The sequence below is a fragment of the Pholcus phalangioides genome, unplaced genomic scaffold (assembly GCF_987345545.1).
Source record: "Pholcus phalangioides strain wild (caught in Gottingen) unplaced genomic scaffold, Ppha-v1.0 ptg000013l_1, whole genome shotgun sequence".
Taxonomy (NCBI): Eukaryota; Metazoa; Arthropoda; class Arachnida; order Araneae; family Pholcidae; genus Pholcus; species Pholcus phalangioides.
The window spans coordinates 4,019,313-4,034,915 of NW_028301606.1; the positions used below are offsets into that span (position 1 = coordinate 4,019,313).

The following is a 15,603-nucleotide window of genomic DNA, read 5'->3' on the forward strand; positions in this document are numbered from 1 at the left end:
TATTGTGGCGCATTGCGTATTGGGCTGTATTGCTTATTGTGGTGTACTGCTTATTGTGGTGTACTGCAAATAGTTGTGCATCACTGATTATAGTGCATTGCTGATTATAGTGTATCGTTTGCTTATTTTGTTTCAGTTGTTATGGCGTATTGTGGTGCTTATTGCGATGCATAGTGCTTTATTGTGTATTGAGCTGTATTGCTTATTATGATGTGTATTGCGTATTGTTATGCATTACGTGTTGTAGTGCATCGCGTATTGCGTATTGTTATGCATTACGTGTTGTAGTGCATCGCGTATTGCTTATTATAATGCAGTACGTATTGTGTATTGCATTTTGTGCTACATTGTGTGTTGTACGTACATCGTGTGCTGTATTGCTTATTATAATGTCGTGCCTACTGCTTATTGTGGTGCACTGCAATATGGTGAATGTGGTGCATTGCGTATTGTTATGCATGAATGCAGTATGCGCATTGTATGGTACATTACGTATTGTGGTGTACTGCTGATTGTGTTGCATTGCGTATTGTGGTGTACTGCTGATTGTGTTGCATTGCGTATTGTGGTGTACTGCTGATTGTGTTGCATTGCGTATTGTGGTGCACTGCTGATTGTGTTGCATTGTGTATTATATGCATTACGTAGTATATTGTGTTCGGTATTGCTTATTATAATGTGCCATGTCTACTGCTTATTGTGCTGTAGGCCTTCTTGTAGTGCACTGCAATATAGTGCATTGCGTATTGCAGTGCATTGCATGCTGTATTTCTTATTATAATGCAGTGCTTATTCCGTATTGTGGTACATTGTGTATTGTGCTGTATTGCTTATTGCAATACATTGCGTATTGTGCTGTATTGCTTATTGTAATGCATTGCGTATTGTAGTGTATTGCTTAATCTAATGCAGTGGGTATTGCTATTGTGCTGTATTATTTATTGTGGTGCACTGCCAATACAATGTTGATTTTAGTGCATCACATGCTGTATTGCTTATTATAATGCAGTCAGATGCAGTCTGTATTGCGTATTGTGGTAAATTGCTTATTGCAATGTTTCGCTGATTGCAGTGCATTGCTGATTTTTCTGGTTGTTGATTTGTACTGTTATGCATTATGTACTGTAGTGAATAACATGTTGCATTGCTTATTGTAGTGTAATGCACATTGTAATGCAGTTCTTATTGCGTATCGAGGTGCATTGCGTATTATTCTGCTTTGCTTGATGTGATACATCACGTTTGCGTATTGTGGTGGATTGCATATTATACCGTATTGCTTATTGTGGTGCAAGGCAAATTGTGGTGCATTACTGATTCTAATGCATTGCGTATTGTATTTACCATTGCAATGCAGTGCTTATTGCGTATTGTGGCGCATTGCGTATTGGGCTGTATTGCTTATTGTGGTGTACTGCAAATAGTTGTGCGTCACTGATTATAGTGCATTGCTGATTGTAGTGTAGTGTATCACTTGCTTATTTTGTTTCAGTTGTTATGGCGTATTGTGGTGCTTATTGCGATGTATAGTGCTTTATTGTGTATTGCGATGTATAGTGCTTTATTGTGTATTGAGCTGTATTGCTTATTATGATGTGTATTGCATATTGTTATGCATTACGTGTTGTAGTGCATCGCGTATTGCTTATTATAATGCAGTACTTATTGCATTTTGTGCTACATTGTGTGTTGTACGTACATCGTGTGCCGTATTGCTTATTATAATGTCGTGCCTACTGCTTATTGTGGTGCACTGCAATATGGTGCATTGTGTATTTTTATGCATGAATGCAGTATGCGCATTGTATGGTACATTACGTATTGTGGTGTACTGCTGATTGTGTTGCATTGTGTATTGTGGTGCACTGCTGATTGTGTTGCATTGCGTATTATATGCATTACGTAGTATATCGTGTTCGGTATTGCTTATTATAATGTGCCGTGTCTACTGCTTATTGTGCTGTAGGCCTTCTTGTAGTGCACTGCAATATAGTGCATTGCATATTGTAGTGCATTGCATGCTGTATTGCTTATTATAATGCAGTGCTTATTCCGTATTGTGGTACATAGTGTGTATTGTGCTGTATTGCTTATTGCAATACATTGCGTATTGTGCTGTATTGCTTATTGTAATGCATTGCGTATTGTAGTGTATTGCTTAATCTAATGCAGTGGGTATTGCTATTGTGCTGTATTACTTATTGTGGTGCACTGCCAATACAATGTTGATTTTAGTGCATCACATGCTGTATTGGTTATTATAAAACAGTCAGATGCAGTCTGTATTGCGTATTGTGGTAAATTGCTTATTGCAATGTTTCGCTGATTGCAGTGCATTGCTGATTTTTCTGGTTGTTGATTTGTACTGTTATGCATTATGTACTGTAGTGAATAACATGTTGCATTGCTTATTGTAGTGTAATGCACATTGTAATGCAGTTCTTATTGCGTATCGAGGTGCATTGCGTATTATTCTGCTTTGCTTGATGTGATACATCACGTTTGCGTATTGTGATGGATTGCATATTATACCGTATTGCTTATTGTGGTGCACGGCAAATCGTGGTGCATTACTGATTGTAATGCATTGCATATTGTAGTGCATCGTGTGCTGTAAGTGGTGCGTTCCATATTGTAGTGCATCGCGTGCTGTATTGCTTATTGCAATGCAGTGCTTATTGTGTATTGTGGTGCATTGCATATTATTGTGATTTGTTCAATGCGATGCATTGCGTATGGTGGTGCATTGCATATTGTGCTGTATTGCATATTGTAATGCAGTGCTTACGGTGTATTGTGGTACATATTATGGTACTTTGCCTATTGCGATGCATCGTGTATTGCGCTGCATTCCTTATCATGGTACACTACTTATTTTGCAGTATTGCTGATGTTGGTGCATTACATATAGTGGTGCATTGCTTATTGCTGCATTGCCGATGTGGTGGTACATTGCGTTTTGTGCTGTATTGTGGTGCACTGCATATAGTGGTGGATTGAGTATTGTGCTTTATTGCTGATAGTGGTGCTTTGCGTGATGCGACCGTATGTTGTGAATCACTACTTAATTTGCTGTATTGCTGATATGGTGGTGCATTGCATATAGTGGTGCATTACTTATTGTGCTGTATTGCCTATCGTGGTGTATCACATATGTATTGCGGTGCATCGAGTATTCTGTTGTATTTACGATGGCAGTGCATTGCTTATCGAAATCAGAAAGGGAAACTGGCAATGAATAACTTTTTCGCAGGTATTTGCAGTCCCTGTGGAATATTTTGCTTTATAATTAAAGAAGATGTGACAAGTAGTTAGCTCCATTGGAGGAGTTGGGGGGGGGGCCCTAGTATGTATATAAATTTACACCATATTAAATTTCAGACTGATACAAATGGAATGTCAAATTCTTTTTCTGCCATTGCTTATTGGTTATCATGAAAAACTTTGGAGGAATCTTCAGTTTCACATTAACAAGGCTTGACTATAATTATAAATATAAAATTACAAACAAAATATGGTTGTATGAAAAGGCAATACACATGCTCAATAATGCTGTACATATTTAAATCGCCAGTTCAAAGAAAAGAATAAATCCAAAAACTAGATCTTAAAATTTGAAAAAAACAACAACTTTCCTATATTTTTCAGTTCTATTTTTTGCAATGAAACAAATTATGCCAAAAATTTATTTTATTATTGAGAATGATGTACCTTTATTGTTTTCATAATATTAGTAGGGTTGCTGGTAGTAATTTGCCTACTAATAAGATTGGATTCATTTGTTACCAAGCGGTTTTCCTATTTTCAAACTGACAACTTAAATTTATTAAAACTTTTTTAACATGAAATTGAAAGAAATGAGCCATATGCTAGAAATATAACTATACCTAACTATGAAGTAAAGGGCTTACATCCCAGAAGGGACAGAGCCCGGGTTGTGTCGGGGTCTGACAGAAATATAATTATTTTATTGTGCTGTCTCATGGAAAAATAGAAGAAAAAACATTTGCCATTAGATTAATGCTATTCAAACCACTTTTTCATTCAGATATTTATAATATTAAAAATGTGACAACAAAAGATAAAATTTATTATGGAGCAAATGAAAAATATTTGCATGAAGATGGAAAAGAATAACAAGGCCTAATAAAACTCACCCGTGTTATATATTTCAGCAGTAAGAATTCCTTCCCCATTGTCTTCTTCAAAATCATCAAGACCAGCTGCCTCGGGAAAACAAAACTCAGAATTACGCAACTCCGTCCCGAGAAGCTCAGTTATAACGATATCTTGCTCCGGAACTGGAGCTGTCATGGCTTGAGGGAAATCAAACTGCAAAAGAGTTTCAAACAGAAAGTATAAGAAATCACATAATATAGTACTTGATAAATCGAGTAGAGCTTGCCTATCTCTACTCCAGTGGGAAATGAGGAAAATAAAATTACGGTAGATAGGAATGAGCAATGAAGCTACACTGATGGAAGCTAATTGAATGGAAGTACAACATTTATCACATAACAAACTTTTGATAGTTTATGGCACCTAAATTTTCCTTGATTAACAATTTTTTGAATCTTAGATATCAAGTAAAGCCGATTTACCAGATCTATCAGCAGTTATCCCTTCAATGTCATGAAAATTTCTAATTCCCAAATAGAAGAGCCAATCAAAATCAAGGTTGCTTTGCAGAGTTTTTAAAAATTTATTACCTATAGTCCTTCCAGTGCTGATAAAACAAGGCAATGATGCTGTAATCTCTTCGCTCCAGGAGTTTACATGTGGGGGAGGGGTGTTAAAGTCAGAATGGTGTAAGTAAATTTTCAACAATTTTTGGACTTAGAGAAATGCAATCTAAACTGTTAAAAGAAAACTGTCTAAGATTCAATAGTTTGTCACTACACTGTGAAATTATAAAATTTTTAACATGGAAAATTCTAGCAAAACCTTTTTTTCAAAATGAGGATTATCAGAGCTAGAATAATGTCACAACTCAAAAATTCATGAATTTGAGTTAATTCCATGTTCAAAACAATATATTTTTTCTCTACAAGTAAGCAATATTGACATTCTTGTAACAACAAAACTGCAGCTAAGCAGGAAAAGTTTTGTTCTGGTATACAGCCATTATACAGTTCTGGTATTGGAAAGTGGAGCTTATTTTTATTATTATGCAATTTCAGGTTTTTTGGGCTGTGACATTATGCTTGCTGGTGTGTGATATGTATATCAAAGACTCGAATACAAATACAAGGTCACAACAGGCAAAATGCCCAATAAGGTGGCTGAGAAAAAGAATGCCCATAACAAATATGGATGTCGTATATTTCTAAAATACAGCAACCCAATTAAATAAAAAGCAATTATAAAATCTATATATACATAAAATATTATACAATGCCCATAAAAAATATTTATGGTTGTATTATTCTAAGTATGAATAGCTTCTCGATTTACCCAATACCTTTATTGTATTTATTTTTTAAATGTTCCAATTTTGTTAGAATTTACTACCTCTGGGGATAAGCTATTCCATTTATTAACCCATTAGAGAAAAACTACATGTAACACCATAACCTAGAATTGCCTCTTACTCATCGATACTGGTCTCCCCTTGTCAAAGCAGTTGATTCATGGCCTATTAATAATTCATAGTCCATTCTATCAACCCCATTTAAAATTTTCAACACTTTGATCATGTCCTTCCGACACCTGCATTCTTCCAATGTAAAATCTTCAAAAAATGAAGTCTCTCTTCATAACTCAAGCCCTGTAGTGCCAACAAGGACACATATAGCTCTTCTCTGCACCCCTTCACCGAAGTCTATGTCCGTCTGTAGGTATGGCTTCCAAAACCTTACAGCATACTCCAGTCCAGGATGAACTAAGCCTCGGAAAAGCAGAAGAATGACTAGAATGAAGAGACTTTTTTGAAAATGAAACCGAGCATTCCAATCGCTTTATTGACTACCAATGAACAATGTTCAGAAAACCAAAGCCGCTTATCAACGAGAATTCCCAAATCGGTGAACATAGTTACATCTGGGATAGTGACACCATTTAACTTGTAAGAGAAATATGGTTTGTTTGAACCAAAATGAGTGACTATACACTTGTCAATGCTAAACCTCATGCTCCATTGGTCTGATCGATACCCCTTCCCCCCCGATAGGATTGTTAGCAAATTTACGGATTTACGGATGACCTGAAGCTAATGGGGGTAGTCGGGAATCAAAGCAATAAGGAGTTGGTCCTCCTAAAGATGCCAACCCAAATTAATTAGTTATAATTTTCTTTTTCTTATTAAAGGGCATTTTTTTAACAGCCAGTTTTAGCTCAAGTATGAAGAGGATACAATGACTTCTTTTTTAAATAGTTCCAGGAGAACATGGTTATACTTGAATAATTATAGTTTAAGTTATAATTTTTGATTCAAAATATAAAGGTTTTGGTGTAAAAATAATATGAACAAGAAAAATACAGCAAAACCTCCCATAAACCTTCTGATTGACAGCCAAAAGAAATAATAATAACTATGCTTTTTTTTCATTTACATTTTCAATAACAATCCCCTCAGATAAGGTCGCTCATCTTTTATGAAGGATTTGTTTTTGCCCCAACAGTGTCCATAAAAGAGGGATTTTACTGTACATTGATTAAAAGGGAAAAAAATGTGAAGGAAAGCAATTTAGCCATGTAAGCTTTCAAGATAAACGGTGCAACTCTGAATATTATCTTCTTAACAGAGCAAAAACGATTATTTATGACAGGCAAAAATTTATTTGAATTATTGGTGTTTGAATAAATTTAATCATAAATAACTAGAAAAAAAATTCAAATTAATTAATATCAAACAGATCATAAATTGTTTTCACTTAAATTAATTCTTTAAAGAATTAAAAATAAATGAATTTTATGAAAAAGCACTGACTTAGAGAATAAAATACATGGAAAAAGAACTAACCTTTTCTATTTTTTCACATTTATCAGAAGTGACTGGAAAATAAAGTAATAAGAGCCACATTTATGACAATAAAATAGAATTGAAAATATACACCTTTTATGTACAGGAATTTACCATGTGGTTATACATGGTGCATAGTTAACTCATCAAACTGAAAATTACTGGAGAACCATTGATCCAAGAGACAGTATGTTAGAAAAAGTATCTAAATACCGTGTGGATCTCGGATCCATCATTCATATTGCAAGGGGTTGTATAGCTATGAAAATAAAATAACTAACTTTTTATACAGACACCCTATGCTCAAAAACAAAATTAGGAAGTTGCTGGTCAGTCTCTCCTAAGGCCAAAAAAAAAAAAATAAAATCCACTTTTATAAGTGCAATATTTGCTGAGATATTTGAATTAAAAAATGTAGAAAAATTATGGGGGACATAAATAAGGGGGAAAATAATTTTCAGACAGTTTTTGATGTTCTATCCCAATTTTTCTCCATTTTTTGAATTCTGATATATCAGCAAAAAATTCACTTAGAAATGTGGAATTTTTTTTGTTGGCCCCGAGAGACACAGACCAACAACTTTCTAACTGGGTTTTTGAGCACAGGGTGTCCATATAAGAAGTTAGTTATTTTATTTTAATAACTACACAACCCCTTGCAATATGAATGATGTATCTGAGGTTCAAACATAATTTGGATATTTAGTCTAATTGAAAGTATGCCTATAAGATCAACGGTTTGCCAGTAATTTTAGTATGCACCCTGTATGTACTCAAACATAAAGAAAAATTATACAGGACAATAAGATCACAGCAGCCAATATATTTGCATGGTAGTGAATAGCCTAATGGTACATAATTGTGGTCCCAACTCAAACAATACATTTTCTATGGTTTATTGAATATATACATTCAATAACATAAGCTTTGAAATCTACTGAAATTCTAATTTCATTCATTCTACTAGCACAATTTCAGTTAAAAATTAAAAAAAAAAATTATTTGAAACAAAATAGTATTATATCGTACAGTTATAGCTTCCAAATAGGATATTTTTTTACAAATTGTTCAAATGTTTTGTCAAAGTCTGTTAAAAGTATTGCATATATCACAGCATAACCAATAATGTTGTAATAACGACACATGATTTTTTTCTCTGGCAAAACGAATCTTTACTAAAGGATTAAAACTAAATGTAAAGCTAACATCAAAACTCACTATTATCATCTTGATGAGATAGATCTGGAAGCAATTCTAATTCTGCTAATAACTTCACATAATGTGTAGAAACTTTAAACTCTGTGGAAAAATACTGTTCATTCATGATGTCAAAAATCTAGAAAAACAGCACATCAGTATAAAATTAATCCAATCAAATTCTTTTTAATATAATATTTGATTGATAATGCATATATGAAATCATATGAGAAACCCTTAACCAGTCATCTGGCCGATTAATTTCTTCTCATCCCCTTTTTTGGAAATTGAAGCCCATAAAATATTTTTTGATTAAAATATTTCATGAATATCGTCAAATCTTGATGATGTCAGATCCAGTCAAATGTCCAGTGGCTGACAAAAGAACTTCAAGAGTTATTGCTAGTTCAACTTGTCAAAAACTCAGATTTCAGAGTTGGAAAAAGAAAGATTTATTAGAATAACAGTGGTATTTACAATTATTGTATTATTAAAACATGTCAAACTATGGAGATGAAAATATTTGAAAACATAATTTTTAATCTAATCATATTTAATTATTGAATGAGGATACTCAGAAATAAACAAGTCACACATATACTGCATAATAGAAACAGACACATACATGATACTCATACAAATGAAACAAATTATAAATGAATTGTATACAAGATTTTTTTGTCAAAAAATATGGTGATTTTTTAAAAAATTGTCTCAATCTTTTTGCAGAAAGCTCTTTACTTTCTGCAAGCAGACAAATGAACTGCTACATACTATTGCTAAATGCTTTATTATATTACTACACATTTTATTGCTAAATTATTAAATGATAAATTATATTGCTAAATGATAAATTATATTGCTAAATGATAAATTATATTGCTAAATGATAAATTATATTGCTAAATGATAAATTATATTGCTAAATGATAAATTATATTGCTAAATGATAAATTATATTGCTAAATGATAAATTATATTGCTAAATGATAAATTATATTGCTAAATGATAAATTCTATGGTTAAATCATATTGCTAAATGATAAATTCTATGGTTAAATCATATTGCTAAATGCTATTTTTTAAATTTCTCTCATTCCTGAAAACTTGAACTTACAAGAAGAAAACTTTTGAGTTAGGGGAAAATTCTAACACTGTGAAATATGAAAAAGTTCTAGGGCTGAGTGAAAACTTAGACTTAAACAGATATTCGAGCTATCATGAATTAACTGCATATTGAAACTGAGTTCACCATATTCATTGCTATTTTTTAAAATCAAAGAGAAAAAATATATAAAAATTGAAGTAATTACTAATTAGTTTTCTGAATACAAATATCGACCAAAAAATCAGCATGAGGTGCTATTGTCATAGCCAGATGACTGGTTAAGAACCTAATAAGATTGGAGTGGGGGGGAGGGAACAATGCTCCCACAAAATTGAAAATATTTCTTCAATACCCGTTTATCAATCCTTATAAAATATGACTAAAAGAGGGATTGATATTAAAATGAAGTTAAATTTAATACACATATTTCATGCTCATTCAGTTTTTCTTATACAACACTACTAGCAAGTTTATTAGTAATTATTTATAATAGTTAGTTATTATGATACTTACTTTGCATTGGACCTCATCAAAGAAATTTTCCTGCAGCCTCTCCGTTTTTAATCTAGATTGCAGTTTCTTCACAAGTAGTTCATCTAGTTCAACAACGAGAGTGGCCTATGAGACACAGAAAGAATGCAAGAAATAACAATCTAATCGAATTATCGTGAATATACCTGCCATTAGACAATCTTACAATAAAATTCTTTTTGTGACAGAAGCTGAAAAAATTAACAATTTTGTGAATGTATAGTGGCATGTGGGCACATGCAGGATTTCCTCAAATTAAGAGAAAGGGGTATATCTTTATTTTTTCTTATTCTCAATGTGGTGGTGATTTGGTTAGATAATTAAGCATAAATTAAAAAAAACAACAACCATAATCTCTGGTTTCTCATGGCATATATCCTACCTGTGTATAATTCACACGTGAATTCTGCTGCATTGAGAAAAAAAAATCCTACAATCAGTAGATGGATGTTGAAGAAAGGTGATTGCTTCCCACCACCACTAAATAGTAAATATGTGTATAAGTGACATAAGCGAGAGGGCAGAGATGGACCCCAACTACTAATATTTAAACAAAAATGAACCTCGTAAACATTTCTTGGAGGAATTTCTGACGAGTTGGTAAATCTGGAAGTGTGTATGCGTATGCTTTTTTGGGGCCCTAACGTATTCATGTTATCAGCGTTATGGATATTTTGTGCATTGATGTTGCAACTATCTGTACCCCCCTCCCCACTAAAAATGTAGACTTTCGATAATCCAACCATGCACTATTCCGGCCCATCCAGTAAACCAACGTTTTTAAGCAGGGTTTTTTTAGCATAGAAAAGAAAAAATGTGACTGCATGTCTGTTCTGTGAGCAGAAGTTTATATTATTTAAAAGGGCTTTTTCATATAACTTCCAGTAATCCGGTACACATGTGCTGGGATTAGCGCAATTATGTGCTAATATATTATTAGTGTATTAGTAGCATAGATAGAAGAGCAGAGGTAGACAATTGCCCCTCTGTTCACTATATATTCTTCCTCTGTAATTCTCTTTGTTTGAAGAGCTTGTATCCACTTATGCTATATGCAGCTTATGCTTAGCATTTGGATATGCAAAAGAATACATACATATCTTTTACATATAATTTTAATAAAAGCAAAAAAGGAATATAATAATTCCATCTCTTATTACATTTTCACCCAAATAAGTGTCAAATATTTGCATAGCAAATTCTCTAAGTCTCTCAATCTTGCCATCTTCAGACAGAGTTGTATTGCACAGTTCTTTTTCCTGTTCTTCCTCTGCTAGCAGTGATTCTGCAGTTGCTCTAAATGCCTGAGAGGGACAAAAAATTTTAAGGCCTATGAAATAAGTGGGGGAAGAGAAATGGTTATAATCAAATGCAACAAAAACAGGAATGAAAAAAAAAGTCACCTCAATGTTGTGATAAAAAAAAACATAACCTTGAGCATTGACTGATGTCATGAATTCTGAAAGTAGAATTTAAAGGGTGAATTATTGTTTGAAAATGAAAAGGGTGAAAATATATAAATGAAAAAGGATTTACAAACTTGTCTATTATGAATGGAATATAAAGATTTTATCTGCATTTGATGTGGATATGATTAAAAATTTCTGACAACAATAATGATGAACAAATAGTGATACCTCGGCTAATGAATGGCTCGGCTTATGAATTTTTTGGCTGAAGATTTTTCATGATTTTTCTGCATGATACTGCATGATTCAATATCTCCCACCTTCCAGTAAATTCTAATTTACCCAATTTTGCTGTGCATTATAGCCTTTGATCAGTTTTTTTTCTCTTTTTATAGTATTGCTTGGTGTTTTAAAAACTTAATCTTTAAATTTTGGACAGAACCCAGAATGAATCAAATGATTCTCCATAGAAGCCTATGGGAAATCTCATTTCGGCTTACAAAGATTTCCACTAATGAAAGTGATTTCAGATTGAATCATTTTCATTAGCTGAGGTATCATTGTATGGAAATTTTTTTGATACAAATCATTTCCTTACAGCAAAAACTGACCCAGTATAACCACCTTTAAAAATTTCACTCAGAATCAGGATATTGTATGCACATAATTCAAGTAGACTAATATTGACTTACCTGTAAAATAATGTAACCCAATGTTGTTGTTCAGAACAATATCAAAAGGAAGAGTTAAAAGCTTATTGTTGACACCGGATTCTTCGGCAAAAGCTTCCCAGTCGGCATCCTCAAAGTACAAATTAATTACAATTAAAAAAAAAATTTAATGGATTTTCATAATTACAATAGAGATAGTTAGATACTTATAATTCAGGATTCTGGGAAAAATATCAAATGAGTAATACCACAGAGTCCACTGAATCTGTTTCTCCTTCACTGTAAAGACTCAACAACTTCTGGTGCCTATGATTTGCAAGGGTGCAGACAAATTTTATACTTTCAATGTACATCTGAGCATCTGAAAAATAAGAAAAACTATAAATAAATAAATTTCAAAATATAAGGACTATATTGATGATATGGAAATGCTTGTATCATATAATATTGTTTAGCACTGTCAAAAAGAAATCGTCCTTTTATATATATATACAGTGAAACTTCTCTTTTGCGGGCACAGGCGGGACAAAAAAAAAATCAAAATAAAAGAGGGGTAATAGTTAATAGGAGTTTTAAAAGCATACTTTTATTATATATGGGGAAATTATTTATCCGCAAAAAAAAAAAAAAAAAAAAGATGTGCTCATTAAGAGAGGGTTTTACAGTATTATTATCTATACATAGTAAGTCTGAATTTTTCAATCTATGGTCTGTAAATATGGAATAGGTGCAGCACAAACAGACTGGAGAATTCAATTATAATTGAAATGAAAATTATTTGATTGTATGTCACAAATATTAGTAGTATTTGAATAATGCTAAATGAAAGATTAGTCCAACATGCTGTAAGTTAGCGATTATAATGGTCCAGTCATTTTAATAGTCGTCTGTGTTAGAAAAGTTGGAAAATACTGCCATAAGTAAAAATAAATTTTGACTATTGAGAAACATCACACATATGCTTACCACTTTTATCAGCAGTATCTTTTGATTTATGGACCTTTGTTTCATGTTTTGCTATTTCCATAACTGCATCAAGCTCATCTATGGAATCAGTCCTTCGTATCACAGTCAAAAATGCTCTTTTGGACAGCGGGTAATCTTTACACTGCAATGTTTTTAAATTACCAGAAAAATAAAATTCCATGATCAATAAATTTAAATCCAGTTTTTAATTTTTAAATTTGGAATATTTATAAAAAAACAGTGTTTTAGAGAGATTGAGTCTTAGTTTTAATCTAAACAGATTAAAATGTACAAAACAAAAATTGGATACATCAATAACAAAACCCCAACGAATCGGTACATGCGGGAATGTGCGTGTACGTATAGTGAAACCTGACGAAGTTTTTTTTGTTTCTCTGTAATGCTTGTTATGTGTAGTGCTGCCATCTGCCACCAATTTTTCTAACTATGAGTGAAGTGTTATGATTGAATGATTTATCGTTGTCGGACTGTTGCTCTCTGTGGCGAGACTTTTTAACGGGGAGATCGGCTCGCATTTGCGCCTTGAAGTTGTGAACCACAGAAAACCAACTTCAGCCAACCACCACTGTGGGGTTCGAACCCGGATCCTCGCATCGCGAGTCCGTCACTATAACCACTCGACCACCATAGCGGCAAATGCATTACACTAATAATATTTGTGGCATGGACTAATGAATTGAGAATGTTTTTATGAAACTGCTACATTAAAAACAGTTTTTATGAAACTAACTTACAAAAGATTTCCCATTGAATTTCCTTACTTTATCAATAACTCTATAATCACAAAGGTTCCTCATTATAAATATCTGGGTGTAATTATTTCTGCTGACCTCCATAGGAACTTTCATGTCAATTACGTGCCTTTCGTGTCTCCAAAAATCTTTTTCTCTTTGTCGAAATATTAAAAACTCCTCCTGTCACCTGAGATATGTCTGCTTCTAAACCTATTTCCCTCTCTCTTCTAGTACTCTTATATGCCTGTGAAATCTAGGATCCACCCATATAGTCGGTCTTCCTCCGCTAATGCTTCTAAACCTATATCCCTCTCTCTTCTAGTACTCTTATATGCCTGTGAAATCTAGGATCCACCCATATGGTCGGTCTTCCTCCGCTTCCGTTACTGAACATAAGCACTAGCTCAATATCCAGCTGCTTTCCAACCATAGATATCCTCTAATGATTAAATCTCTTGATTAAACTTATTTTTCAAAATCCTCCAAGAGTTTTTCATATCGACACTTCCCCATATTCTAACCCAACTTCACACCTTTCCAATGGCATCCACAGACTGTTTCAAAATTTAGTTTTTTTCCTCAAACAGTAACCAATTGGAACAACCTCCCATCAAACACTATGAATTGTACAACAGTTATCGATTTTATACATAATATACACCATCACTTCCATCGAATTTCACCATCACATTCTCTTGTAATTCACATCATTTCTCTTGTAATTCATCACATTCTCTTCATAAATAATGAAAATAATATTTTCTAAATCTATCCCTTGACAGCTACCACCTTTCACTGCTTTTCTCATAAAGCACCTAAAATAGGATCATTTCATAATTTCTGTCTGAATTTCAAGAAATTTCAACTACAAAAGAAACAAGAAATTAAACAAGGTGAAAAAAGACTTACCAACCATATAATATTTTGATTAATGTAATCAGGATCAGAAAGGAAGGATATTGATGGATGGAGTACTGAGCTTGTCAAAAGATCCTATGGTAAAAAAAGTTAATATATTTTATAAATTGACATTTGTGTATATAATGCTAAATTAATAGTTCTCTTAGAACATACATATGTCTAGAAACACTGATTTTCTCATGGGTGCAGAAATTGTAGCCCATTTTGGGCTATAGAGCAATATTAACATATCAGATGGGAAGTTGTGAAATTATACAGGGCGATTCAGAAAAGATGGGGAGAACTTTAAGAAGAGATACTACACACCAATACAAACAATTGTCAAAGAAAATGCATGGTCTAGCATGAAATGCGAATGCACTAGCACATTTTGAAACAGCTTTGAAATCCGGTATTCAAAGGTCCAAGGCAGCTCTGCAGATGTTAAAATGGAATTCCTATTAGAAATTTATCAGGGGAAAAAGAACACCATGCATGCAAATGTAACCTGAGGAAGAAGAAATCGTATGCAAATCGGCATCACAGTGAATAAAAAGTGTTTTTTCCCCCTTTGATGAAAATTGTTTGGTTTTGTGTGTACTACCATCTCTTAAAGTTTTTCCCATCTTTTCTGAATCACCCTGTATATAGTTATTATACCTTGGTAATTAACAATGTTTTGAACTTTTAAATTCATTACTCATCCCATTTTAATGAGCAAGAAAATTTCAATATTTCGTGCCTGGTTGGTTCTTGCCAAGTTATCTACAAGAAATGAATCTGCCTTTGAGGACTTTACACTGCCACCATTATGCACATTATAAAAATATTCCCTTGGTAGTCATAAATTTAAACTCCTGTCATCAGTTCTGGAACAAATTATTGAAGAGCATTTATGTATAAATATTTAATTTTCATATTTGAACCTCAAAAAATCGATTTTGCTTATAATTAATATGTTATAACATGCATAACAGTAATCCAGGGATAAATATGACCCCCATAAGCTGTAAAGTTGGTGTATTAACATCTAAACTGTTGGATCTCTCATTACTTATAATTCATCAGATTAATACAGATTGTAGAAAATCTTTCAAATTATATA

At 33.0% G+C, this 15,603-nt stretch overlaps 1 protein-coding gene across 3 annotated transcripts in view; it reads right to left on the reverse strand.

Moving 5' to 3' along the window:
- The window catches only part of LOC149078486 (sorting nexin-13-like), a 42,367-nt gene that overhangs the window by 11,836 nt on the left and 14,928 nt on the right, over positions 1-15,603 (reverse strand). For all 3 annotated transcript variants that reach the window (XM_089240600.1, XM_089240601.1, XM_089240602.1), the window contains 10 exons: positions 14,508-14,591; positions 12,844-12,985; positions 12,126-12,238; positions 11,899-12,007; positions 11,201-11,256; positions 10,958-11,101; positions 9,780-9,884; positions 8,180-8,297; positions 6,962-6,993; positions 4,158-4,332 (listed from right to left, as the gene is read on the reverse strand). In XM_089240600.1, the coding sequence (XP_089096726.1) occupies positions 4,158-4,332; positions 6,962-6,993; positions 8,180-8,297; positions 9,780-9,884; positions 10,958-11,101; positions 11,201-11,256; positions 11,899-12,007; positions 12,126-12,238; positions 12,844-12,985; positions 14,508-14,591 (1,078 nt within the window). The remainder of the gene's footprint in view (positions 1-4,157; positions 4,333-6,961; positions 6,994-8,179; positions 8,298-9,779; positions 9,885-10,957; positions 11,102-11,200; positions 11,257-11,898; positions 12,008-12,125; positions 12,239-12,843; positions 12,986-14,507; positions 14,592-15,603) is intronic.